The 25971-nt window shown below is 49.3% G+C and overlaps 1 protein-coding gene across 1 annotated transcript in view; it reads right to left on the minus strand.

Moving 5' to 3' along the window:
- Positions 1–25971, minus strand: part of OSBPL8 (oxysterol binding protein like 8) — a 3324100-nt gene that overhangs the window by 2279915 nt on the left and 1018214 nt on the right. The window contains exon 10 of the mRNA XM_044087980.1: positions 5681–5846. Within this exon, the coding sequence (XP_043943915.1) occupies positions 5681–5846 (166 nt within the window). The remainder of the gene's footprint in view (positions 1–5680; positions 5847–25971) is intronic.

A 25971-nucleotide genomic window follows, 5' to 3' on the forward strand; every position in this document is an offset into this window, starting at 1 on the left:
ACCTGCTTCCATGCCTCAATCTCAAATGCTTAAAATGGCGGAATACCTCATCATGCTTATTAGGGGAAGCCAACCTACCACTTCCAAAAGAAAAAGGGACTTGTCCCCAGCAGTTTTATCTGACCAGGAGTCCGATGACTCTGAGGTTTCTGAATATGAAGAGATGCAACCCTTATCTGCTTATGAGGATTCAGATGCAGAGGAATCCATTCCTTCTGCCTCTCCTCCAGAGGATTTTTAATTTGGTGAAACACTACATACTTTAAGGGGGCATTTCCAATGGGAATGTCAGGACTATCGTCAGGCCAAAACGAGACTCAGGGAATTCTTAGATTTACCAGAACACAGACCTTTAGCCATTCCTCCTGTCTTGGATGTTCTAGATGATGTCTTTATGGAATCCAGTTTGACTCCTGACACCCTTCCTCCTGGCTCTCAGGTAACCTGACATATTACAGAGTCCCTGACTCTCATAAATTTCTTTTAAAAAATCCTACTGCTGACCCAGAGGTCCTCTCCCAAGGACCTACAGAAATTAAAGCAACCACAGCTAAGAATCCCACCCCCTCGGACAGGGTTCCCAAGCTTTAGACAGATGGGGTAAAAAAGTATACACCTCTGCAACTCTTGCCACTAGAGCGCTAAATTGTCAGTTCCGCACACTGGAATACCAACATACCATGGAACTCATCAAACAAAAAATATCTATCTTTCCTGCTTGTGCAGAAAATAAAGAATTAAAAGAGCTTATACATTCTGCAAGCTAAGTTACTAAACACACCTTGCAATGTGGCTTTAACGCCCTAGAAGCATCTTGCAGGGCAGCACTCACTGGTTCTGTACTTAGAAGGCATGCTTGGCTTAAGGAACAGACCTTGCCAGACCATGTCAAATCAAAACTATTGGACGCACCATTGAACAAAGACAATTTGTTTGTCACCAAGGCAGAAGAGGTCTTAAAAAAGATGGAAGAAAAAGCTAAATCTATGCAGACAGTTAAAGACTTCTTACAGGTCCAGACTCCAAGGTTCAGTAGCATTACCCATCCAAACATTGGTCCTTTCTGGTCCCTTCCAGGCCAGCTCAGCCAAGACCTAGGGGAAGCAGCACCCCAGACAGCAGTCCCAGGGAATGCAGAGATCTAAGCAATGGAGTTACTCCACTTCAAAAACAGGGAGTGCTAAGCCACGTCCTTATGGAAAGAACTCACAATGACTTTACACCTCCACCCCTTACCTCTGCTCATCTGCTTGTGCCCCTAGGGGGGGGAAACTCACTGTCCATGCAAACTGGGCCTCTATTACCAATGACTGATGGGTCCTCAACATGGTGTCCCAGGGATACAAATTTTATTTCCACACACTGACAATCCCAAAAGGGTTCCCACATCTTCCTCCAAACCAGTGGGCAGAGGCCAAAACACAAATCCATTCCCTGCTCTCCATGAGGGCAATACACCCTGTTCCTGCAGACCAGATAAGCCAAGGTTTTAATTACAGGCTTTTCCTGGTACCCAGAAAAGAGGGCACCTAGTGCCCAATCCTTGATCTATCAATTCTAAACACCTTCCTGGTGATACCAAAATTCAAAATGCTCACCCCTCCAGCAGCTTCTTCTGATGCTTTCCAAGGATGCTTGGTTATCCACCCTAGACCTAAAAGAGACCTACCTACACATCCCACTCAGGGAACCTTGCAGGAAATATCTACGTTTCAGGGCAGGATCTATGCACTTTCAGTTCTCTGTGCTTCCTTTTGGCTTATCCACTGCTCCCAGAGTTTTCACAAAATACCTGGCTCCAGCCATTGCTTTTCGCAGACAAAGAAACATTCAAATTTACCCCTAGATGACTAAGCCGCGGTGGTACAGCGGTAGCATTGTTACCTCACAGCAAGAGGTTCTCCTGTTCGATCCATGGCTGGGGTGCCTTCTGTGTGGAGTCTGCATGTCCTCCCGGCGGTCGAGTGGCCTTCGAAAGACATGCGTGAATGGGCGTGCCTTCGCTGAAAGTTGGGCGTCGGGCTGGCAATTCTGCACCATAAAAATCGACTGCCAATCATTAGCGGACCGGAGTTCCACTGTGGCGACCCCTAACCGGGAAAAGTCAAAAAGACAAACAAAAACCCCTACTTAGACGACTACCTGATTCAGGCAGTCAGTCAGGAAAAGCTGTTACAGCACCTGACCTTTGTAAAGGACCTACTGACCTCCCTGGGATATACTATAAATGAAAAGAAATCAAAACTAGCCCCTACTCAAAAAATTGTATTCCTGGTTGCAAGCCTGGACACGGCATCCCAGCTGGCATTTCTTACTCCAGAAAAACAAGCCTACCTGACAGGCTACTTCTCTCAACTAGCCACCAGAACGCACTTATCCAAAAGGAAAATCCTGCAAGCTCTAGGGTTCATGGCCTCCTGCATTCTACTCATTCCATATGCCAGACTGCATATGAGGAAACTACAATGGTACCTAAAAAGCCTTTGGTGTCAACACTCTCAGGACCTGGAAATTATCATACCTATGACACCCTGTCTAAAGAAAGATTTTCTTTGGTGGGCAGCAGCATGCAACCAAAACAGGGGTCTTCCCTTCTCACAACCCCACGCCGCCCAGACCCTCACCACAGACGCATCAGATTATGCCTGGGGTGTACACCTGGACGGCAGGTGCATTCAGGGCCACTGGTGTCCAAATCAAACACATCTGTACATCAACCAAAAAAAGGTGCTAGCTGTTCAGCATGCTCTGACAGCTTTCGGACCCCTACTCTCCCCGGGGCCTCTAGTGATCAAAACAGACAACACCACAGTGATGTGGAATATCAACAAGCATGGAGGAACTCACTCTTATCCTCTCTGCAGGCTCATCATGACCCCTTGGCACACGGCTTCAGTCATGCAAATACACCTGCTAGCACATTTCCTGCCAGGCTCCCTAAACTCTCTGGCAGACAACTTAAGCAGAAACCTGCTAGACCCACATGAGTGGCAGCAAGACCACAGAACCTTCAACCTTGCAACCCAGAAATGGGGCACCCTGAAAGTGGACCTCTTTGCCTCCCACAACAAGCACCAGCACAGCAAATTCTGCACCAGGGAACCTCAGAGCAAGGCCTGGAAAGTGGATGCTCTATCCTTCCAATGGGAAAGCCTCTTGATCTATGCATTTCCACCTCTACCACTAATTTCAAGGATACTGCTCAAAATAAGGGAGGAAAAACCAAGGGCAATCTTGATTGCCACAGACTGGCCATGCCAGCACTGGTACCCACTGCTGCGCAGCCTGTCACCCCTGCCACCTACCTCAGATCTCAACTCTCCTGACTCAGAAGAATGGAAAGTTCATGCATCCGCAACTGCAGACCCTGAACCTGGCAGCCTGGCTTATACCCTGACCTTTCCTCTAGCTGCCAGCCTAAGTAAACAAGTCCTGGATGTTATACACAAGGCCAGACGCTCCAGCACTAGAAAATCCTATGATGAAAAGTGAAAAAGGTTTTGCACCTGGATCCAGGCTACAGGAGCTGAAACAGCACAACCCTCTATACCTCTCATTCTGGATTACCTAGCAGACCTACTACACAGAGGCCTAATCCTTCTCTTCTATTAAAATTCATGCCTCTGCCATCTCTGCTCATTACAGCATAGAGCCACCTCTCTTCTCTCACCCTCTCATCAAACAGTTCCTTAAAGAGGCTAACAATTTAAGGGCACCCATAAGAGCTCCTACCCCAGCTTGGGACCTTAACTTTGTGTTGGAAAAGCTTACCCTACCCCCCTTTGAGACTGCAGCTTCAGCAGAGTTAAATTCCTCTCTTGGAAAACAGCCTTTCTTCTGGCCATCACTTCAGCTAAAAGAGTTTCAGAGCTACAAGCACTCATGGCTGTAAGAGCACTTCATGATTTTCCATGCTGACAGGGTCTCCCTCAGGACTAACCCAACTTTCATGCCTAAAGTGGTGTCCAGTGTGGCTCTCAACCAATCGATTCATTTGCCCACCTTTTTCCCTAACCCACAAAACAAGAAGGAAAGAATTCTGCATTCTTTAGATGTGCACAGACAGCTCAGATTCTACCTGGATAGGACTAAATCTTTTAGGAAAAGTGACCAATTGCTAGTCAGCTTTGCAGCAGGGGCAGAGGGCAAGGCCATATCCAAACAAACAATCTCCAAATGGATACCACACTGCATCCATTTCTGCTACAAACACCATGGGAAACCACCCACTAAGGTGGTCAGGACACATTCCACCAGGGCAACCTCCACCTCTGCAGCTTTCCTCAGAGAGGTTCCCACCCTGGACATACTGGAGGCTGCAACATGGACGTCCATTCATCCTTCACCAAGCATTACCACCTGCCTATCTTCTCCAAATCCAAGGCAGGTTTTGCAACCGCAGTCTTGCAGGGCATCCTAGCCAGCCCCCAGTCTTCTTGACTGCCTCCACCCTTTTCTTCAGCTTTGGGAATCAACCCAAGTGTGATGACTGCAACAGTGAAACACGAAGAACATAGTACAGTTGTGTACCCTTACCATAAATGTAGATGTTCGAGTGTATTCACTGTTGCAGTCCTGGTTTCCAACCCTCCACCCCCCCCCCCCCTTGTCTCTCTCTGTCTCTCGTCCTCACTCCTTACAGGGAATTTTTGGTATTTACTTTCTACTGGTGGTGTTCTTCCACCATAACCTAGCTCCTTATTTGGGGGCTCCTGACAGTTGGGGCAAGAAAAACTGATGTAATGGCGTCAACTGCCAGTCCTGGAGTGACAGCAACCGACGCAGAAATACTAAGCCTCTGGTATTCAGGGTGACTGAGGGCTACCCCTGGCAGGATAACCCAAGTGTGATGACTGCAACAGTGAAGACACTCGAACATCTACATTTATGGTAAGTATACACAACTGTACTATCCCTATAACAAATTAGGTAAGTATCTCTCCCCTTTACTAATTTACATACCTGTACCATTTACCTGCACGTAACTTTGGTTTTCTGTGAAATTTTATTACTTTCTACTTGGTTACACCATGCAAGCACATTCCACTCTGAGAAAGTCAGTGAAGTAGGGGGGGGTAGCTACAAGCAAGCCTTTATAGCATTTTACAAAGCAAAGCAATTATGCCACTGAATTCAAAGGTTTGATCAAGAGTGTGAAACAAGGCACAGACCTCTAGGGAAAAATGTCATGTCAACGTAATCAGGAAATGTCAGTAATGTTCAACAATACCTTGAAATAAGGTTTATAAGATGAAGACTTACAAAGTTCAAAGGAAACAAATGAAAATGTCAAAGAACAAACGGATCACTGCTCAGTCATAGCAAATAAATGGAAAGATGGAATTAAACAATGCAATGCCTACTTGATGCAATCTTACAGATAACACAAAATGCAGTGTGGGAAGCAGCAACTTTGGTAGTAAAATGCAACTCCACTGGCATGACACTTATTAGGCCTGTATAAAATTATAATACAATGCTAATCACTTAAAGTAAAGCAGGGAAATTAGTACCACACAGAAAATTCAAGATATACTCAAAACAAAAATTATTTAATTTTAGAATGCCTTTGTCCTTAATAGAAAACTGAAGAGTGACTGGATACCCTCTTTTACTACTTTGCCATCAAATTTTACACTAAGTGAAACATGTTGTAAAATGTCCTTTCTGCTGTACTCACTGGCAGGTTTCCCCTGTGTGACCACTATTACGCAACAGGCCATAAAGAACAACTTGCGAACTGTCTGAAGAATTCAGGTCATGCTCTTTTCCTTCTCGGATCATTGTACGTTTCAACAAGCTGGAGCATTTCAAAGCTAGTTCCAGTGCATCCATCCAGCATCTTCCTGCAGTAATTAGAAGACTTGGTACATTATACACAAACCACAGCTGACAAGCAACTAGGCTGGAAGTTAACATTAAATTACTCATTCATTTCTAATATTGCTGAAATTATTTTAGGATTCTCAAAATCCATAAAACATTCAAGAAAAGGGATACTTTTTTACCGTTGATATTTGAATACACTTACAAAAAGGTCCATACACATTAACAATAAAAAAAAATAAATCACAAACATTAATACATTACATGTAAACTGCACAGGGACAAGTGCAAAGATATACATAACTCCATGGGCAACAGGACAAAATAAGCAGCAAATGAGAGCAAAATATTTTTTTAAGAACATTCTTGTGTTACTAAGGTTTATATTTTCATATGCCAGCTCTATGGTGTAGAGGGATAAAGCCCTGGCTACATCACAGATGATCACTGTTCAGTCGATTCTTAGGTGTCTGCAGCTGCTGGACAGGTAGGATGGGAGTGAGGAGCCATTGCCTGCATGTCCAACCTGGGGGTGGGATGGGGGGGCAGCTCCAAGTTACCACATAGGTGATGCAAGAGAACTTTTAGTTATGTACTCACCATAACTTCAGATGTTTGGGATCCATCTCGCCTACATTCTGAATGATGGGTTCGGAGCCGATCCTCGGCTCCGACTGCACGCTTATGCCAAAGAGCGAAGTCTCTTATTGGCTGAGCTTACTATATCCCAGGATGCACCACTACCAGTCCCCCAGATCTAGTTTGTCCGCATACATGCACACATGCATACCCTGCTTATATAACATCGTCAGATGAAACAAGATAAAACAGTAGAACTCAAAACCGTTCAATCTCTTCTGATCTGCAAGGCAGGGGGAAGGAGGGTGGGTATCAGGAATGTAGGCGAGATGGATCCCAAACATCTGAAGTTATGGTGAGTACATAACTAAAAGATGTTATGTGATCCTATCTCGCCTACATTCTGAATGATGGGACAGCGTCCCTAGCACCTGAATCCTGGGTGGCTCACTGGAAAACACTCCTGAGTACCGTGGAACCAAATGAAGCTCGTCCTCTAGATGCCACATCCAATTTGTAGTGGGAAATGAAAGTGTGCGGATTGGACCAAGTAGCCGCAGCACAAATTTCCGATATAGCGAGCTTGGAATGAAAGGCTATAGAAGTAGCCATAGCTCTTGTAGAATGAGCTTTGATAGATGATGTAAGTTGTTTATTCAAGAAGAATAGGCCTGAGTTATGCAATCTCTGATCCATTTTGAGATTGTAGCTTTGTAATGGTTTGGCCCAATTTATTATCTGAGAAGGACACAAACAACTGGTCTGACTTACGAAGTTGCTGAGTCCTGTCTAAATAGAAGCGTAATTGCCTGTGAACATCCAATTTATGGAGAGTATATTCTGCTTCATTAGAGAATTTTGGAAAGAAAACTGGTAGCTCTAGAGATTGTTGAAGACAGAAAGTAGAACAGACTTTGGGGACAAAGGATGGATTAGGCCTAAGTGATACTCTATCCTTGTGGAAAATCAAGTACGGTGGTTTAATAGACAGGGCTTGAAGCTCTGAGACTCTCCTTGCAGAGGTAATAGCCACTAAGAATGCCGTTTTCCAAGATAGATATTTTAATTCGCATGTAGCAGCCGGTTCAAAAGGGGGAGATGTTAATGCACGAAGCACCAAATCTAGATCCCACGGAGGTGCAGGATGAAAAACTGGTGGTCTTAACAGACTGGCACCTTTAATGAACGTTTTGCATAGTCTGCTGCTCATCAAAGGAGGATCCGTGGATTCGTGGAATTTCGAGATAGCAGCTAGTTGGACTTTAATAGTTGAGACAGAAGATCCCTGATTAAACAGGGATGTTAAGAATTTCAAAACCTCTGGGACAGGAGCAGTGATAGGGTCTAAGCCCTTGAGTTGAGCCCAGATAGCAAACCTCTTCCACTTACTGAGGTACAATTTGTTAGTGGTGGGTTTGTGGGCCGAAGATAAAATGTGAACAACTTCCGGTCTAGTGTGTGCCTTCTAACTAAGGTTGGAAGTGGAGGAGCCAAGCTGTCAATTTTAGAGATTGAAGGGACTGATGCCAATGTCCCGACTGATGGATTAGCAAATCCGGGATCAGGTCCAAGGTCCACGGATCGTCCACTGCATGCTTTTTCAGGTAAGGAAACCATATCTGACGAGGCCAGTATGGGGCAATCAGAATCATTGAAGACCCCAGTTGAGAAGCTTTTTGAATAACTTTTGGAAGGAGTGGAATTGGAGGAAAGGCATAAAGTAGCCCTGTTGGCCAAGGTTGTGCTAGAGCATCCATGGCTGGTACTTCCTGATGTGGAATCAAGGAGAAGAACCTCTGGCACTTGGTGTTTTGTGGAGTTGCAAATAGGTCGCAGCACGGCCCCCATCTCTTGAAAACCTGAGCTGCTACTGTGCGGTTTAGAGACCATTCGTGAGGAGAGAGAATTGTCCTGCTTAATTTGTCCGCCAATACATTTGATTTTCCGGGATGTGGGTCGCTACCAAGAAGCGGTTGGTAGCTACATCCCATTCCCATACTCTCATGGCCTCTCTGCAAAGGGGATACGATCTGGTCCCTCCTTGTTTGTTCAGATACCAAACCACCGACATGTTGTCTGTGTGGATGGCGATGATGCCTTGAGGAAGAAACTTGTGTAAGGCCTGTAGGGATAGAAGTACAGCCCTCATTTCCAACACGTTGATGTGGAGAAGAGCTTCGTCCGGAAGCCAGGAGCCCTGAACTAGCCTGCCCAGACAATGCCCCCCCCACCCTATCTGGGAGGCATCTGTCGTCAGGGTAACCACTGGAGGGGGGAGAACAAAGGGTTTTCCTTGATCCAAGTTGGATGTCTGAAGCCACCAGCGAAGGTCCCTTTTGCATATTTCCGTAATCATGATGTGATGATTGAGGGAAGATCCTGAAAGGACCATTGAGTTGACAAGAGCCACTGAAGAATCCTCATGTGTAATCTTGCTAGAGGAACTAAAAGAACCGTGGCAGACATTGAGCCTAAAACCTGTAGGACCATCCTGGCTGGGGCTTTGGATCTCGAGATCAGAGCTTGAACTTGGCCCTGTAAGGTTCGGATCCTTTCGGCAGGAAGAAAGACGCATCAATCTTGAGTCTATCTCTGCCCCTATAAACTTTATGTTGAGAGGGCAGCAAGACAGACTTTGACCAATTGAATGTAATCCCTAGGGAAACACCCAGGGAGATGGTGGCTTTGAGGTTGTCCATTAGTAGATGCCTGGTAGTGGCAGTCAGGAGCCAGTCGTCGAGATAGGGAAACACTTGGAATCCAAGACTTCTCAGGTGAGCCGTCACTACTGCCAAACACTTGGTGAACACCCTGCGGGCTGTGGTGAGACCAAAGGGCAGAGCACAAAATTGGTAATGACTGGCTCCCAGGCTGAAGCGCAGATACCTTCTGGACGCCTGATGTATCGGTATGTGATAATAGGCGTCCTTGAGGTCTATGGAGCACATCCAAACATCCTTCTCCAGCAACGGGAGAATGGATTGTAACGTGACCATTCGGAATCTGGATTTCGTTACGGATTGGTTCAGTCTGCTGAGATCCAATATTGGTCTCAGGTCCCCTGTCTTTTTTGGCACTAAAAAGAACCTGGAGTAATTTCCTGATCCGATCTGGTCTGTGGGGACCGGTTGGATGACTCCTTTTCTAGCAGCTTTAAAGCTTCTGCGGCTGCTATTTCCCTTTGACTGGGTGGTGGGTCCGGGATTCTCTTGGACGGAGGGGTGAGTCTTTGAATGGGATGGTGTAACCTCCGGCAATGATCCGAAGCACCCATCTGTCCTGAGTGATTGACTCCCAGGCTTTTAGGTGCTTGGCAAAACGACACCCGACTGGCTCGAGCAGCACAGCCGGGCAATCCCTCATGTGGTGTGGGAGGCTGAAGAGCCACGAAAGGACTCGGGTCTCCAGAATTGCGGGGCCCTCTGCCGCCTCTGGGACGGCGTCTCCCTGAAAAATTTCCCGCCTCTGCCTCTGGACGGGAATCTTCCTGTTGGGAGAAAAACTTAGATTTTGAACCACATTTTCCCCCTCCTTTGGCCTTGGGGTAAGGCCGAAGGGAGTGGAATAATGGGCCCCTACGGCAGATAACGTTTTCCCTCTTGTTCACAGCGGGTAAGGGTGTCTTTCACCTTGGGTCCAAACAATGAGGACCCATCAAAGGGAGCGTCGGCGAGGAAGACTTGAAGGCCTCCAGAACTGACACAAGCGGAGCCAGGCTTGTCTCGAGAGCCACGCCTGTGCCTGCCGCTCTACCCGCCTTCGGCCGCATAGGAAATGAGCCTCATGGACGAGTTAGAAATTGACATAAGGATAGCCAACTGAGAGCTAACGGACTGGGCTAGCTGCTCAGGTAGGTTACCCGAGAGTGAATCTGACAACTCCTTGACCAGATCCCTCTGAAGCCTTGTAAAATGTTTCAAATAGTTCAGAGACCTTAAGGTAAAGGCCGCTGAAGTCAGGGTGCGCTTCCGCACCTATCCATACTCCTAGACTCCTTATTAGGAGGATGGATAGACGTTGAAGCCTCTGCCACGTCCTGTTGTGTAGCAGATGCCACCACCATGGCATCTACAGCCACGCCTTTAGTAAGGAACTCCTTCTCGGGGAGCAGATAAGAATTTATTTGGACGAGAAGGGACTGGTTCCACGGTATCTGGATGTTCCCACGCCTTTGACAAACTAAATCCAGAAGCTCGTCGGCGGAGACACCCAGGAGGCGGAGGGCTGAGCCCCAAAGGCCTTGAGGAGCACTGATTCGCCAGCAGAGGGGGTTTGGATATCCAGCCGCCTCGTTGTTTGAGGATCTCTAAGATGTCTGCAAATGAGACATCATCCGAGGACGACTGGGGACCCCTCCGCATCATCCATATCAGTGTCCGATGTAATAGACTCGGGGAGTCCACGTGCTTCCTCTTGCACGATCTCTTCCTTGGAGGTTCCTCTGAAGACAACTCGAAGAACCCTCAGGAGGAGGGAACCCCACTGGGGTAACCTCAGGCCTCGGGCTCCGCTGGTTACGGACAGGGGAACTGCCAAAGACCCAGTCTCCACGCCCAGGAAGGTGCTGGTAAACCGGAGAGATGGCGAAGAGGACTTGGCCAAGGCACTCCTCATGGCCCTGAAAGCCGGACCCCAGAATCCTGGGAGTGTCCGGTCTCGAGCCATGATAGTCGACGGAAGTCCCGCAGCGAAGCACCGAGAGGGAGGCTCGGAACCGAAAGCATAGGTCCCAAACATCACCCTCGGGTCCAGCCGAAGAAGTCCGCGTACCAAACTCGGATCCGAGGCCGGGTTGGAGTAAGGGTCGAGCCGACCCTGAGATCTCCACCGGCTCCAACAGCACCTGCTCCGACAGAGCCAAGCAGTCGGAGGAGGAATGGCAATGGGTGGGCCATGGTCATCGGCTCCGAAGCCAACTGGGTCGGAACCGAAACAAATTTTGGAAGACTGGGGACTGGAACAGTCTTTGGAGCACCCTGTCTATATCAGAATCCGACATCCTCAAGACCGAGAGGAAACAGAACGGGTTGAAGGCCTCTCCATCGGCCCCAAGGGACTAGGGGACCGCTCCGGCGACTCGATGAGAATCGGCGCCGAGGAATACCACACCAGATTCCATCGGTGCCGAAGTAGACTTCGCGCCGAGGAGGAAGTGTCTGAGCGGGCGACCTTTGTCGGCTCCGAGAGCAGTGGAGCCGGCGGTGACCCGCCTCGATGCCCCAGCCATCGGCTCCGAAGCCAGAGGAGTCGATACTGGTGGCATCGAGGCAGACCGTTCCGACCTCGGCTCCGAAGTCTTTGAAGCTGAAGGAGAGGCCTGCCTAGGTCTCTTGGCTGTCGGATCCGACGGACTGGTCGGAACCGAAGCCCTTTTCTTTTTGGCAGGTGCCGAAGAGGATGCCAAGGCTTCTTCAAAAGAGGGTTTAATTAACCCTTTAAGAATCAATTTATTTTTCCTCTCCTGGAGGACCCTTGAGGAAAAAGCGTGGCATACGCTGCATGACTCCTGCAAGTGCTTTGCCCCTAGACAATACACACATAGCAAATGATCGTCAGTAATAGACATCTTAAAACCACATTTCGAACATTTTTTAAAGCCCGAAGGCCTAGGGGTTTGAGACATGATGTTCAAGAATTCTTGACAGGAATTCAAACAACTATAGACTAGCTTGTGATAAATCTAAGCTTAAAACTAAAGTTTAACACAAACACTAGCTGTAAATGACAGGGAACTCCCAACTACTGTAGATTAGAGACCCTGAAAGGTTTTCAAAGGTTGACCGTGTGGGAAGGCCCTGGATGTAAGGGGGCCAAAAACAAACTCAACCCAATCTCACACAACAATCTTCACAATCCACTCGTACACAAAGAAGCGATAGCCGTAAAAACAGCTTTTGTGACCAAAAAACAGCAAAAAAACTGACAGAAAAGTAGTTAATAAAAGCTACTCAGCCCAGCCAGCTCGAGACCACGTCTTCGCAGGGAAGCGGCAAACGAGATCTGGGGGACTGGTAGTGGTGCATCCTGGGATATAGTAAGCTCAGCCAATAAGAGACTTCGCTCTTTGGCATAAGCGTGCCGAGTCGGAGCCGAGGGATCGGCTCCGAACCCATCATTCAGAATGTAGGCGAGATAGGATCACATAACATATGAAAGTTAAGTACTTACCATAATGTTATATCAGTGTTGCCTTCTTCTGCTTGTCTCAACATGTGGGTATGTCAGATCCAGACAGATCCAAGGCCAGCAGTTCAGACTTTGGGCTCCAAGGCTCAAGCCCACCCCCCTCCACGAAAAATGTACAATCATTCTAACAGTCCTCAGATCAAGTTGGCTCCTTCAGATATGACTCCCAATCCTAAAGAAGGAAACTCTCATAACTAAGCAAAACACTAACCTGAGGAGCAATCTAAAAGGACTGCAAACAAACAAGGCTCCAGGCAGGTTTGGTGCAGTCTAGCAGGGGAACAATGACAATTTGGATGGGTGACTGTGGGAGGAAATGTTGAGATGGAAAAATAAGACAACACAGATGTAATATTATGGTAAGTACATTACTTTTGTATCTGATGTTTTTTTTCCATGTGCCTCAACAAGCAGGGCAGATTCTCCAGCTAATTCAACTCCAGGAGGCATCATTGAAAGATATTCTGGAGAATTATGGAATCGAAGGACATTTTGGAACTGAAGTACAGGTAGAGCTTTGAATTATACACAAATTTATGAAATGTATACCATGTGGCCGCTGCACAAACACTGTTAAAAGGCACACTGCTAAAGAAAGCCATAGAGGCAGCAACGACGTCTGTAGAATGTGCTTTCAGCTTACAGGGCAAAAACAACTTCCTTGGCTCTATAAACAAAGGTAATGCATTCAGATGGCCACATGGATAGAGTAACCTTAGATAAACTGGGACCTAGTTTTGCCTTGGAGAAAGGAAACAAAAAAAGAACTTATGTACTCACCATAACGTTCCATCTGAGTAGGTACTTCATTTGTCTGCAACCTGTGGGTATTGGATCTGACCTCGGATCTGAGCCGGCAGCTTTACTAGCTAAAAGATCCGAGCTCCTGGCTCCTCCCCTTTACCCATAACCCCCTGCTACATGCTCCCTTTCCTCAGATCGAGTTTGCTTAATCTAACAACTAAGACCCTTGACAGAGGACCAAGTAATGCCTAAACACATGAAACAATCTCAATCATGATCAGGAACCACGATAATGGTTAGGGGGCATGGAGGGGGGGGGTCGGTTGCAGACAAATGAAGTACCTACTCAGATGGAACGTTATGGTGAGTACATAACTTCTTTATCTGAAGTAGTTACTTCATTTGCTCTGCAACCTGTGGGACAGAGTCCCCAGCTACCTAAAACCTTGGGAGGCCCTCAAGGAAGGATATTCCAAAGCACCGCGGAGCCAAAGGAAGGCCTACTCCTGGATATCATATCCAATTTATAAGGAGAAATGAATGTATGGGAAGAGGACCAAGCAGCTGCTGAACATATGTCGTCCAGGGGAACCCTGGACCAGAAGGCTGCTGATGTGGCAATGGATCGGGTTGAGTAAGCAAGGACTCCGATAGGAGCAGGTTTACCTGAGACTACATACGCATGAATGATGCACTGTGAAATCCAATTTGCTAAGGTAACTTTGATAATAGCTCTACCCAGAGGAGATCTGGCAAAGGACACAAACAATTGATCAGCCTTGCGAGTATCCTTCGTCCTGTGCAAGTAAAAACGTAGTTGTCTATGTACAACCAACTTGTGTAATTTGTATTCCCCTTTGTTCTGAAAGTTGGGAAAGAACACTGGTAAATTAATCGACTGATTAATATTTGACTCCGAATCCACCTTTGGTAAGAAGGAAGGGTTAGTCCTGAGAGACACTCTATCCCTATGAAAGATTAGATAAGGGGGGGTTCATGCAAAGGGCTTGAAGTTCCGAAACCCTCCTGGCTGAAGTAATAGCAACTAGAAAGGCTGTTTTCCATGATAAGAACTATAATGGAACTGTGGCGGCAGGCTCAAAAGGTGGGCTTGTCAATGCTTGTAAAACCAAAGTTAGGTCCCATGGTGGGACCGCAGTCTTAACTGGTGGTTTCAATAGAAAAATACCTTTCAAGAAGGTTTTGCATATCTTCGCAGAAGCTAAAGATCCCAGCCCATCCCCTACATGAAAATGGGAAATGGCTGCCAATTGTACTTTAACTGTAGATATACTGGCTCCTTGATGAAAAATGTGTGACAGAAAATCAAGAACCGCCGGAATAGGGACGGTAAAGGGATCTAAGCCCTTGTCCTTAGCCCAGACAGAAAAACGCTTCCATTTACTACTGTAAATTTTCCTTGTAGCAGGCTTGTGAGCCGCTACCAGAATGGCCTTTACTGGTGATGAGATGCCAGGAGTCCTTTCCATTAGTGGAACTGGATCAACCAAGCCGCGAGCTTAAGGTTTACCAGGTTCGGGGGTTGCAATCCTGCGGGATGCGAAATCAGATCCGGAATGGGATCTAAGATCCATGGAGGAACTACACTGTGAGACCGCAGAGAAGGGAACCAGATCTGGCGAGGCTAGAATGAGGCTATGAGGATAATTCTGCTCCCCAACCGATGTGCTTTCTGAATGAACTTCGTCATAAGAGGAAGGGGGGATAAGCATAGAGGAGACCGGGTGGCCAAGCATGAACCACAGCGTCTCTGGGGCTCTCCCCTGGTGGGGAAAGTATCGTGAAAAACTCGCTGCACTTTTTGTTTGATGGAGAAGCGAAAAGATCGCAGCAAGGTAGACCCCATTTGAGGAAGATCTGTTTCGCAACTTTTAGTTATGTACTTACCATAACTTTAGATGTATGGGATCCATCTCGCCTACATTCTCTACAGATGGGTTCGGAGCCGATCCTCGGCTCCGACTCGGCCGCTATACAATAGAACGCAGTCTCTTATTGGCTGAGTTATCTCGTATCCCAGGATGCACCACTACTGCTTCCCCAGATCTTGTTTGTCCGCACACATGCACACACACATAGACTGTTGTTATAACGGAAAATGGGAAATGGCTGCCAATTGTACTTTAACTGTAGATATACTGGCTCCTTGATGAAAAATGTGTGACAGAAAATCAAGAACCGCCGGAATAGGGACGGTAAAGGGATCTAAGCCCTTGTCCTTAGCCCAGACAGAAAAACGCTTCCATTTACTACTGTAAATTTTCCTTGTAGCAGGCTTGTGAGCCGCTACCAGAATGGCCTTTACAGGTGATGAGATGCCAGGAGTCCTTGCCATTAGTGGAACTGGATCAACCAAGCCGCGAGCTTAAGGTTTACCAGGTTCGGGGGTTGCAATCCTGCGGGATGCGAAATCAGATCCGGAATGGGATCTAAGATCCATGGAGGAACTACACTGTGAGACCGCAGAGAAGGGAACCAGATCTGGCGAGGCCAGAACGAGGCTATGAGGATAATTCTGCTCCCCAACCGATGTGCTTTCTGAATGAACTTCGTCATAAGAGGAAGGGGGGATAAGCATAGAGGAGACCGGGTGGCCAAGCATGAACCACAGCGTCTCTGGGGCTTTCCCCTGGTGGGGGAAGTATCACTAAAAACTCGCTGCACTTTGTGTTTGATGGAGAAGTGAAAAGATCGCAGCAAGGTAGACCCCATTTGAGGAAGATCTGTTTCGCAACTTTTAGTTATGTACTTACCATAACTTTAGATGTATGGGATCCATCTCGCCTACATTCTCTACAGATGGGTTCACTCGGCCGCTATACAATAGAACGCAGTCTCTTATTGGCTGAGTTACCTCGTATCCCAGGATGCACCACTACTGCTTCCCCAGATCTTGTTTGTCCGCACACATGCACACACACATAGACTGTTGTTATAACATTGCCAGGTATTTCAAGAGAGGAAGAAGTTGAATTCGGATCGTCCGGTCTCTTCTGGTCTACGAGGCAGGGGGAAGGAGGGTGGGTTATTAGGAATGTAGGTGAGATGGATCCCATACATCTAAAGTTATGGTAAGTACATAACTAAAAGATGTAATGTGATCCTATTTCGCCTACATTCTCTACAGATGGGACAGCGTCCCTAGCACCTAATTCCTGGGTGGCTCACTGGAAAACGCTCCTGAGAACCATGGAACCGAAGGAAGCTCGACCCCTAGATGCCACATCCAATTTGTAGTGAGAAATAAAGGTGTGTAAAGAAGACCACGTAGCAGCCGCACAAATGTCACTAATAGAGAGCTTGGAATGAAAGGCTGCCGAAGTGGCCATAGCCCTAGTAGAATGAGCTTTCACTGGAACTATAAGCTCCTTATTTGAAATGAGATAAATATGACTGATACAGTCTCTGATCCACTTGGCAATAGTGACTTTCGTGACGGCTTTGCCCAATTTACTATCCGAAAAGGACACAAACAGTTGATCTGATTTTCGTGCTTGGCGTGTCCTATCCAAATAGAAACGTAATTGTCTGTGCACGTCTAAGCTGTGAAAGGTATACTCAGCTGTTTGAATACTTAGGGGAAAAAAACGGTAACTCCAGTGATTGCTGCAAACAAAAGTTAGAACAAACCTTTGGTATAAAGGATGGGTTTGGTCTAAGAGATACTCTATCCTTGTGAAATACCAGGTATGGTGGTTTGACACATAGGGCTTGAAGTTCTGAAACTCGCCTGGCTGTTGTAATAGCAACTAGAAGAGCAGTCTTCCAGGAAAGAAATTTTAAGTCACAGGTTGCTGCCGGCTCAAAGGGAGATGAGGTTAATGCACCTAACACCACGTTAAGGTCCCACGGTGGTGCAGGATGAGATACAGGGGGCCATAGAAGCCAAGCTCCTTTAATAAAAGCTTTGCACGACTTGTTGCTCATTAAAGGTGGTTCTACGCTCTCGTGAAAATTGGAAATAGCAGCCAATTGAACTTTGATGGTAGACACCGAACAACCTTGGTTGAACAGGGAAGCTAAAAACTTCAGAACCTCTGACACCGAGGCTGTCATAGAGTCTAATCCTCGGAGTTGGGCCCAAATAGCAAACCTCTTCCATTTATTGCTATACATCTTTTTAGTAGAAGTCTTGTGGGCCGAGGACAAAATATGCATGACTTCAGGGTCGAAAGAATGGCTCCTAACTATGGTCGGAAGAGGAGTAGCCAAGCTGCTAACTTCAATGAATGGAGGGACTGATGGAGCTGTCCTGACTGATGCGTCAAGAGGTCCGGAACTTGGTCCAGGAACCAGGGACCCTCCAATGCATATTTGTGAAGAAAGGGGAACCAGACTTGACGAGGCCAGTATGGGGCGATTAGAATCATTTTGCTTTCCAAGCGAATCGCCTTCTGAATCACCTTGGGGAGAAGGGGAACCGTGGAAAAGCGATAGCAGACCGGGGCCAAGCTTGGACTAGAGCATCCTTGGGAATCTCCCCCGGAACTGGGGTGAGAGAGAAGAACTGCTGGCATTTCGCGTTGAGGGGAGTTGCGAAAAGATCGCAACAAGGAGCTCCCCATCTCGTGAAAATCTGTGTTACCACTCTGTCGTTCAAGGACCACTCGTGAGGGGACAGAATAGTTCTGCTCAGTCTGTCGGCTATCACGTTGAATCTCCCCGGAATGTGCGTTGCCACTAGGAAACGTTTATAGCAATCGCCCAATCCCATACCTTCATGGCCTCTCTGCAAAGGGGGTAAGACCTGGTCCCTCCTTGCTTGTTTAAGTACCAGACTACCGACATGTTGTCGGAATGAATGGCAATCGTACCCTGGGGGAGGTGATCGTGCAGTGCTTGCAACGTTAAAAGCACCGCCCTCATTTCCAGGATATTGATGTGGAGAAGACTCTTGTCGGTGTGCCACGTGCCTTGGACCGACCTGTCCAGATAATGTCCCCCCCACCCTGTCTGGGAGGCGTCCGTAGTCAACGTGGCCGAGGGGGATGGGGGAACGAAGGGTCGCCCTAGATTCAGGTTTGAGGAAAGAAGCCACCAACGAAGATCCTGTTTGCACGTCTCTGTGATCAAAATGTGGTGACTGAGGGGAAGGTCTTGATAAGACCACTGGACCGACAGGAGCCACTGGAGTATCCTCATATGCAACCTTGCCAAGGGGACCAGAAGAATGGTGGCTAACATGGAACCCAACAGCTGCAGGACCATTCTCGCTGGAGCGTGACGTCTGAGGAGTAATGCCCGATCCTGAGACTGCAACGTTGCTATCCTTTCCGCAGGAAGATAGACTCGCATCTGCCTTGAGTCTATTTCTGCACCAATAAACAGAATACGCTGCGATGGCAGCAATACGGATTTTGTCCAATTGAAGGTGATGCCTAAGGAGTTGCCTAGAGAGATAGTGGCTGCTAGAGCTTTCAAGAGTAGATGCCTGCAGGTGGCAGTTAGGAGCCAGTCGTCTAGGTATGGAAACACCTGGAATCCTAGACTTCTCAGGTGAGCAGTCACCACCGCCAAACATTTGGTGAACACCCTGGGGGCTGTGGTAAGACCAAAGGGCAGTGCACGGAACTGGAAATGACTGTCTCCTAGGCTGAAGCGCAAGTGTCTCCTCGATGCCTGATCTATCAGAATGTGATAATAGGCGTCTTTGAGATCTATGGAGCACATCCAAACACCTTTCTCCAAAAGCGGGAGAATGGATTGCAAGATGACCATCCGGAATTTGGACTTTTTCACTAATCGGTTTAATTTGCTGAGATCCAAAATGGGCCTCAAGTCCCCGGTCTTTTTTGGTACCAAAAAGAATCTTGAGTAAGTCCCTGATCCGGCCTGATCTGCGGGGACAGGTTGGATGACTCCTTTTTGAAGCAGCTTCGATATTTCACTGGCTGCAAGATCCCGTTGACTGGGTGGCGGGTCCGGGATTCTTCGGGATGGTGGGGAGGGGTTGAGAGAAGGGAATGGTGTAACCTCCGGCGATGATTCGGAGCACCCATTGGTCCTGAGTGACATTTGCCCAGGCCTTTAGGTGCCTTGAAAAACGACCCCCGACTGGCTCCGGAGCTGCACAGTCGGGTACTCCTTCAGGGATGCTGGAAGGAGGAGGAGCCACGAAAGGACTCGCTGTCTCCAGTGTTGCGGGGGCCTCCGCCGCCTCTGGGACGGCGTCTCCCTGAAAAATGTCCCCCTCCTCTGCCTCTAGAAGGGGAATCGCTCTGCTGCGACAAGTAAGGCTTTTGAGACTTACGGAACCACATTTTTCCTCCTCTTCGAGCCTTGGGATAAGGTCTGAAGGGAGTGGAAAACCGGGCCCCTACGGCAGTTAAAGTCTTACCCTCCTGTTCGCAGCGAGTCAAAGTGTCCTTTACCTTGGGTCCAAACAGTGAGGACCCCTCAAAGGGGGCATCGGCAAAAAAAGACAAAGGCCTCCACAAAGTGACACAGGCGTAGCCAGGCTTGTCTCCATAGAGCAACACCTGTTCCCGCCGCTCTGCTCGCTCCTTCGGCTGCATAAGAAATGAGCTTCATGGACGAGTTGGATAACGAGGACAGGGTAGCTAACTGGGAGTTAACCGTTTGGGCCAACTGCTCAGGTAAGTTACCGGAGAGGGTATCTGAAAGCTCCTTGACCAGATCCCTCTGCAGTCTTGTGAAATGCGTCAAGTAGTTCAGAGACGTTAATGTAAAGGTCGCTGAAGCAAGGGTGCGCTTCCCGTACCGATCCATGCTCCTAGACTCCTTATTAGGAGGATGGACGGACGTTGAAGCCTTTGCCACATCTTGCTGGGAGGCAGATGCCACCACCAAGGCATCTACAGCCACACCTTTCGAAAGAAAGTCCTTATCAGGGGGAGCCGAAAGGAATTTATTGGGGCGAGCTGGCACCGGTTCAACAGAACTGGTGTTCCCACGCCCTTCGAGAGATCAAATCCAGAAGCTCATCAAAGGGCGGAGACACCCAGGAGGCGGAGGGCTGAGCCCCGAAGGCCTTGAGGAAAACAGACTCCTCAGCAGAAGGGGGTTTGGACTGCCAGTCCGCCTCGTTGTTTAAGGATCTCCAAGATGTCCGCAAAGGATACATCATCCGAGGACGACTTGGGGGACCCCTCCGCATCATCGAGGTCAGTATCCGAGGTGAGAGACTCATCAGGGGAGTCGACGTGCTTCCTCTTGCACTGTTTCTTCCTAGGAGGTTCGTCCGAAAGCGTTTCGGAGGGACCTCCAGGAAGAAGGGAACCCCCAATGGGGGGTAACCTCAGGCCCAACGGCTCCGCTGTCATGAGACAGGGGGATTGCAAAGGAGCCAGTCTCCGTGCCAAGGGAAGGTGGTGGTGAGACGGTAGAAGTGGCAAGAGAGGATTTGGCCAAGGCACTCCTCATGGCCTTGAAGGTGGGACCCCCAGAGTCCTGGGATGGTTCAACCCCCAAGGCCACAACAGCAGTCGGAACTCCCGCAGCTGACACACCGAGAGGGAGACTCGGAACCGAAAGGATCGGTCCCGAAGCGTCCCCCCCCAGGGCCGACAGAGGAGGTCCGCGTACCGAAACCCGACCCGAAGGGCGGGGTTGGAGTTAGGGTCGGAACCGACCCGACAACCTCCACCGGCTCCACCAACACTGACTCCAACGGCGCCGAAGCTGTTGGAGGAGGAACCAAGATAGCAGGATGGGAAAATCGGCTCTGGAGCCGACTGGGCTGGAGCCGAGATCAATTTTGCAAAGACCGGAGACTGAAAAAGCCTTTGAAGCACCCTGTCTACATCCGAATCAGACATCCTCGACGACCGAGAAGAGACCGACCGGGTCCGAGTCGACTTCTCCGCCGGCTCCGAAATATGGGTTCGAGAAGAATCGGCGTCGAGGGAGATTCCACTACCACTGCAATTTCCCTCGGAGCCGATGGGGACTTCGGCACCGAAGGGGAAGAGTCTGAGCGGGCAACCCTCATCGGCTCTGAAGGCAGTGGAGCCGATGGAGATGACTCGCCTCTTGACGCCCGAGCTCTCGACTCCGAAGCCAGAGGACTCGAGACTGGAGACATCGAGGCAGACCGTTCCGCCCTCGGCTCCGAAGTCCGTGGAGCCGACGGAGAAGCCTGCCGTGACTTTTTAGCTGCCGGATCCGACGGGCTGGTCGGAGCCCAAGAATTTTTCTTCCTCGAAGGGGAAGAAGAAGAATATAGGGCTTCCTCAAAGGAAGGGGTAATAAGCCCTTTCAAAATCAACTTATTTTTCCTCTCGTGGAGGACGCGAGAGGAAAAAGCGTGGCAAACGCTACAGGATTCCTGGAGGTGTTTCGGGCCCAGACAGTAAACACACAAAGAATGGTCGTCCGTAATGGACATTTTATAACTACACTTGGAACATTTTTTAAAACCTGATGGTCTATGTTCCTTCAACATGGCTATCAACACACTAAACTTCAAAGACTACCACAAACGACAGCCTAGACTCTAACTAAAATGCCTAGGATAGGGCAAGGCCCCTCTAACTTAAGCGGGATCACTTACCACAAAAAATACAATTTTACCACAAAAAAACTTAAAATACACAGTCACACAACAACAAGTAGCTGTTAAAACAGCTTTTGGGTGAGTTTTAGCAAAAAACTAGACAGAAATAACTTCACTAAGAGGCACTTAGCTCAGCCAAGTCAGAGACCACGTCTATGCTGTAGAAGCAGCAAACGAGATCTGGGGAAGCAGTAGTGGTGCATCCTGGGATACGAGGTAACTCAGCCAATAAGAGACTGCGTTCTATTGTATAGCGGCCGAGTTGGCTCCGAACCCATCTGTAGAGAATGCAGGCGAGATAGGATCACATTACATCTGATGGTTTCAGAGACCACTCGTACGGTGTGAGGATCACGTAACTCAGTTTGTCCGCCAGAATGTAAAACCGACCTGGAATGTGCATTGCTACCAGAAAGCGGTTGGTGGATATCGCCCACTCCCAAACGCTCATAGCCTCCCGACAAAGGGGATAAGATCTGGTCCCTCCCTGTTTGTTTATGTACCAGACTACCGCCATGTTGTCTGTTTGAATTGCAATAGTCCCTAGAGGAAGAAGTCCGTGGAGAGCTTGCAATGCCAGAAGCACCGCCCTCATCTCTAGGACATTGATATGCAAAGCGGTCTCTAAGGGGGTCCACGTGCCTTGGACGGTTCTGCCCAAAGAATGCCCCCCCCCACCCGAGGCGAGAAGCATCTGTGGTCAACATGGCTTGGGGCAGAGGCATCATGAAGGGTCTCCCTTCCCGCAGCTCCCGTGAGCGAAGCCACCAGAGGAGGGGGTCCCTGCAAGCCCTGCTCAGGGGAATAGGGGTGTTCAACAAATGTAGCAACAGAGACCATTGGACTTTCAGGGTCCACTGCAGAATACTCATTCGTAGATGCGCGTGTAGGCAAAGACTGACTGCCACCGCCATAGAGCCTAGTGCACTCAGGACTAACTCTGCCGATGGAGCCGGGTTCTGAAGGAGGGCTATAACCTGACATGACAAACTGTTCACCCTGTCTGAAGTTAGTAGGGCCCGAGAGAGGCGAGTGTCCAATTTGGCCCCTATAAATTCCAGAACCTGCACAGGATGAAGAAAGGACTTTTGAAGGTTTACCGAAATGCCCAAATTCTGGGCAAGAGTTAGAGCATAATCCCTGGCAACACACAGTTGATGCCTGTTGGAGGCGGTGAGGAGCCAGTCGTCCAGGTATGGAAAGACCTGAATGCCCTGGAGTCTCAGGTGGGCTGCAACCACTGCCATGACCTTGGTGAACACCCTGGGGGCTGAGGTGAGGTCGAATGGAAGAACCCGGAATTGATAATGACTGGCTCCCAGCCGGAAGCGGAGAAACCTCCTGGATTGTCTGTCCATCAAAATGTGGTAGTACGCATCCTTGAGGTCTATGGAGCACATCCAGTCGTTCTCCTGAAGGAGGGGGAGAATTGATTGAAGAGTGACCATCCGGAATTTCTCTTTGGGAATGAACAGGTTCAGGCAAGAAAGATCTAGAATCGGTCTCAAGTCCCCCATCTTTTTTGGCACTAAAAAGAACCTGGAGTAATAGCCCAATCCGAACTGGTCTGGGGGGATGTGCTGGATGGCTCTTTTTTCTAGCAGCTTCGAAATCTCTGAAGCTGCCACCTCCCTTTGATCGGGTGGGACATCGGGGAGGTGCTTCATGGGGGGGACTTAGGAAGGGAATGGAATAACCTCTGGATATGATTTGGAGCACCCATCGATCCGTTGTGATGGACTCCCAATTTAGTATGTGCTCCGACAAACGCCCCCCCGACTGCCTCCAGAGAGGGACAGCCGGGTAAGCCCTCAGGGCTGTTGCACGGGCCTGTCTGAGAACGGTTCTCTAGACCAGAAGTTACACGGCCCCCCCTCTGCCTCTGGGCCGGCGTCTACCTTGTCCTCCTCTGCCTCTGAAGGACGAGGGGTCCGAAGCTGGGCGGGACAGCTGAAACTTCCGGAACCACATCTTCTTTTGTCCCCTTTGATTCCTGGGAAAAGATCGCTGGGGATTAGAGAAGCGGACCCAGACGGCAGACAGCGACTTCCCGTCCTTTTCGCTTTGGACCAGCGTCTCGCAGACAGTCTTGCCAAAGAGTGAAGAGCCATCAAAGGGCGTATTCGCGAAGGACGCCTTAAAGGGTTCCGCAAAATTGCAAAGGCGGAGCCAGGCGTGACGCTGCAAAACGACCCCTGCTCCGCTAGCTCTAGCGGCTCACACCGTAGCATGGCAGAGTAGCTGCATAGACGTGTTAGATATAGACTTTAGAGTGGCCATATGAGTCGAGAAAGTCCTCTTATCCTCAACCGTCATGGACTCCGGTGGAGCTGCAGCGTATTCCTTTATTAGGTCTCACTGGAGTCTGATGATGTGTGCCATGTAGTTCAGCGCCCTTACAGAGAAGGTGGCTGAAGCAAACATCCGCTTCCCAATGAGGTCCAACGTCCGAGATTCCTTATCCAGAGGATGGACCGAGGAACTCTCCTGTGCAAATTCCTTCTTTGTGGCAGCCGCCACCAGCATGGCGTCCACAGGTGAACCCTTAGACCAGGCCTGCCTATCAGGGGGAGGGCTAAGAATTTTATCTGGCCTTCTTGGAATTGGCTCCACGGTGTCCAGCTCCTTCCACGCCCTGGTAGTAATTAAGTCTACCAGGGGGTCAGTCAGGGGGGACACCCAGGAGGTAGACAGGCCTGCCTCAAACGCCTCCAGAAACACGGACTCCTCCGAGGAAGGCTTTTGGGCAGACCACCCGCCTCTAATTCGCAACATTTCCATGATGTCTCCAAAGGAGACATCCTCAGGGGGTGACCTTGGGGAACCTTCCCCTTCATCCAAATCAGAGTCTTCTGTGAGGGACTCCGGGGAGTCCAGGTGCCTCCTTTTACACTTTCGTTTGCGAGGGACCTCCTCGGTGGGACTATCCGAGGAGGGCTCACCTACTGGGTCCTGTTCCTCTAAGGGAACTAAATGGAGGGTCGGGGCAGGCTGTCCCAGTGGTCAGATGATGGAGGATAGACCCAAATGCATAGGGGGGGGGCGGAAGGACCCATCGCCCGGACCGGGGATCTGGAAGGTCTCGACAGAACCCTCTCGACTACCTCAAATGCCAAAGGCGAGCCGCTTTCCCCAGGCTCCGAAAGCAGCCTCCTCGGCTCCGAAGTAGGGATCGGAGTCGGAGCCGACGCGGTCGAATCCGAGAGGGAAGTGTGCTCCGACCCGAACAGCGCCGAAGACACACCCACCCCTACGGATCCGATGCTCAGCTCTCAGCACCGAGAGCTAGGATCCGACATGCTCGAGGGTACAGTCGGCATCGAAGTTACCAGAACTATCGGCGCCGATAACTCCCCGGTTCCGAAAGGGCTCGGATCCGATGACTCCGAAACTCAAAAACGGGTTGGAGAAGGAGCTATCTGGGCAAAAAGAGGGGCTGCTCTCCCACCCGGGGGGGGGGGGCAGGAGCACCCCCATCTGCATCTGAGTCTGCAAAAATCGACGCATCATCCGATCCATGTCTGTGTTGGTCAGGCTTCTTGTAGATCTAGAAGAGGTCGTCGAAGCGGGCCGGGAGGGCCGCCTCGACGACCTCGCGGGAGATCCGTCCTCCTCCGGCGAGAAACAAGGCAAACGGAGCCGAGAGGGAGAGGATCCGGAAGCCCTCATAGAGGGACTAGCAACTTTAGATGGCTGGGCTGAGGGATGAGTCTCAGCCCGCCTCTTGTGGCTTCTATGTTTTTCCTTTTCTTTGTGCCTCTTCTCTCTGGTAGAGGCAGAAGAGTCCCCTGAACCCTGCACAGAAGAGGGAGGTTGAGTCCCAGGCAGAGTCGGGGGATCTAAAGGCACGGGGGCTGCAGTAGCAGCCTGTGCCTTAGAGGGAGAGGAAGAAGAAGTGTCCTGCGGTAACAAACCCGCCAGGAGCAACTTGTTCTTCCTATCCCTGATGGCCCGGGGTTTGAACGATGCACATATCTGGCAGCTGGTGGACAAGTGGGCCACCCCCAGACACAAAACACACTGAGTGTGGCCATCAGCTGGGGAAAGCTTATGGCCACACTCAGTGCATTTAGAAAAAACGGCTTTGGGCCCTTCAGCCA

Source organism: Protopterus annectens, chromosome 11.part0 (assembly GCF_019279795.1).
Source record: "Protopterus annectens isolate FY-2018-M chromosome 11.part0, PAN1.0, whole genome shotgun sequence".
Classification (NCBI taxonomy): domain Eukaryota; kingdom Metazoa; phylum Chordata; order Ceratodontiformes; family Protopteridae; genus Protopterus; species Protopterus annectens.